Below are 2,712 nucleotides of genomic sequence, written 5' to 3'. Positions count from 1 at the left end.
GAGCAAACTTTCTTCTCTTCTAGCGAATTTTCTATAGTATTGACGATTCTATGGACTTGATCAATTGTACAGTGTTGATTCCTGAAACCGAACTGATGATCCGGGATAATCTGTTGAGCTTCAATTATTGGTTTTAGTCTTTTCAATAGAAGTTTTTCAAATAGTTTGGACATAACTGGTAGTAGTGATATTGGACGGTATGACATTGCTTCATGGGGTGGTTTTCCAGGTTTTGAAATCATGATCACTTCTGCCACCTTCCATAACTGTGGCACGCACTGAAGTCGAAATGAGGCATTGATCAGGTTGGTGAACTTAATTAATGCTTTTTTCGGCAGTTCTTTGAGGATCTGTCCTGTGATTAAGTCGAATCCAGGGGCTTTTTTCGGATTGATATTAGTTTTTATTTCTTTAATTAGTTCAGTAAGAGTTCAGTCTTGCCTTAAGTTGAAAAATTATAATTTTTAAAACCAAAAACCAAGTTAACTGAAATAAACAATTTTAGTTGGAACAAACCTACCAATTCCCGATTGCATACCAAAAATCGTAAAAATCAACTTTAGAGCCGGCTGGAAAAAAAGCTGTTTAGTCTGGTTACACTTTGTGCATGAGAACCCTAACTCCAGGCCGCTTAAAGCATTAAATAAATTATGTTGGACGCTAGCAGGCAAAAATACAACCAGGCCTGGCAGGAAACGCGCCGGATAATTGCCGGTCTAAAGCAAATGTTAACATTGTGCACATGGGACTCAATTAGGGTGTTCCAGTTGAGAAGAGACGCATTTTTTTCCAAAACCCACCCGTTTTTTTCCTAGCAAAACTCTCCCCAACTCTCCGAACTGTTTCGTGTCGTTGCCAACAAAGCAACAAGTCCAAACCGAGGCGCTTAAGGTAGATTTTCCCGACTTTGAAAGTTCACTTATTCAGCACATTTTCGCTGGAAAGTTTACAGTTGCAACCAATTTGGCCACAACCTTTACCCTGTCGAATTTCGCTGCGCCGGTTTTCCGAAAACTCCTTTAATTTAAAGTTGTTCATTCCCGCTGCCCAATTTAAACACTGAACAGCGGCATGATGTTTCGAAGCAAAAATGCCGAAACCACTCTGGTCAAAGGCGCTGGAATTTGCCATTTGGACGTTTTCCAGAGTTACTTTGTTGGATGCAACTGATCGGTCCAGAGTATGTGTTGAATCAACTGCTGACTGAATGAGTTTCACCGCAGCAGGCTTTGGTTTAGAGTGCAATAAACATTTACAGAGCGGAAGACGTAGTTACGAGTTGTTTAAAAGTGTCTGCGAAAGATGATGGACTTTCAAAATGGCTAGTTGCGTTAGTTTGGGAGATGGGCAATTAAAAAGAGCCGTGAGTAAAAACGTCAATTATGACCACGCATTTTTCAGGCAGGAAAAAGTAATAATTTTTGAAAATTTCTATCAAGCATTCATCATACTGAGAAAGAACGGTTTTTTAAAGACTGAAATTTTTTCAAATCGCTGCTTACTGTAGTTTGGTAGACACAAGTGTTTAAAAGAGGGAATGCGGCTGAGTAGAAACGAATTGTGAGGCCCACATTTATCAACTCGGGAAAAGTCAGGATTTTTAGTGACTTATCAAACTTTCAGTGTCTCGAGAATTACACGTCCTCTGAAGCTCGAAAAATTCAAACCGCTTCTGGGTTTAGTTTGGTAGACAATTTTTTTAAAGGAGGGAGTGCGGCTGAGTAGAAACGTCCATTGTGAAGCCCACATTCATCAACTCGGGAAAAGGCAGGATTTTTGGTGACTTTTATCAAACTTTCAGTGTTTCGAGAATCACAGGTCCTGTGAAGGTAAAGCTAAAGCTAAAACAAATTTCGCATAAAATCCGTAATTACGCAATAATGGCGTAAATTAATCAATAAAAAAGTCTTATTTAAATTTACAATACATTTCTTATTCTTTTATCGCCGCTTATTTTATTAATAATGTTAGAATTATGTAATTAGAAATATGTAAAAACCGTCGTTCTGCTTTTTAACGTGCTGCTTACTAACGCTACCGCTATTTGTAAGGAATGCGGCTGAGTAGAAACGTTCATTGTGAGGCCCACATTCTTAAACCCGGAAAGGCAGGATTTTTGGTGACTTTTATCAAACGTTCAGTGCTTTGAGAATCACACGTCCTCTAAAGCTCGTAAAATTCTTAATCCGCATCTAAGTTTACTTTAGTGGACCCAAATTTTTAATAGAGGGAATGCGGCTGTGTATAAACATCCGCTACGAAGCTTACAATTATCTAGCTGGCAAAAATAAGGATTCCAGCAATATCTATCAGACGTTCAGCATCTTGAGACCACAGCATTTCATCAAGGTCGACAAATTTTCAAATCGCTGCTTAGCTTAATTTGGTAGATACAAGTCTTTAAAGGAGGAACGCGGCCGAGTAGAAACATCAATTGTGAGGCCCATATTCATCAACTTGGCAAAAGTCAAGATTTTTGGTGACTTTTATCAAACTTTCAGTGCCTTGAGAATCACACGTCCTCTAAAGCTCGTAAAATTCTTAATCCGCATCTAAGTTTACTTTAGTGGACCCAAATTTTTAATAGAGGGAATGCGGCTGTGTATAAACATCCGCTACGAAGCTTACAATTATCTAGCTGGCAAAAATAAGGATTCCAGCAATATCTATCAGACGTTCAGCATCTTGAGACCACAGCATTTCATCAAGGTC

General features: G+C 38.8%; 1 protein-coding gene across 1 annotated transcript in view; it reads right to left on the bottom strand.

Moving 5' to 3' along the window:
• Positions 1–482: 482 nt before the first annotated feature.
• The window catches only part of LOC109534556 (tubulin alpha chain-like), a 3,633-nt gene continuing 1,403 nt past the window's right edge, over positions 483–2,712 (bottom strand). Inside the window, exon 2 of the mRNA XM_048666593.1 lies at positions 483–486. Coding sequence (XP_048522550.1) covers positions 483–486 — 4 coding nt within the window. The remainder of the gene's footprint in view (positions 487–2,712) is intronic.

This window comes from Dendroctonus ponderosae, unplaced genomic scaffold, assembly GCF_020466585.1.
Source record: "Dendroctonus ponderosae isolate FM_Combo_2020 unplaced genomic scaffold, Dpon_F_20191213v2 Dpon_F_20191213_1, whole genome shotgun sequence".
NCBI lineage: Eukaryota > Metazoa > Arthropoda > Insecta > Coleoptera > Curculionidae > Dendroctonus > Dendroctonus ponderosae.
This window is presented reverse-complemented; position numbering and strand designations above follow the sequence as displayed.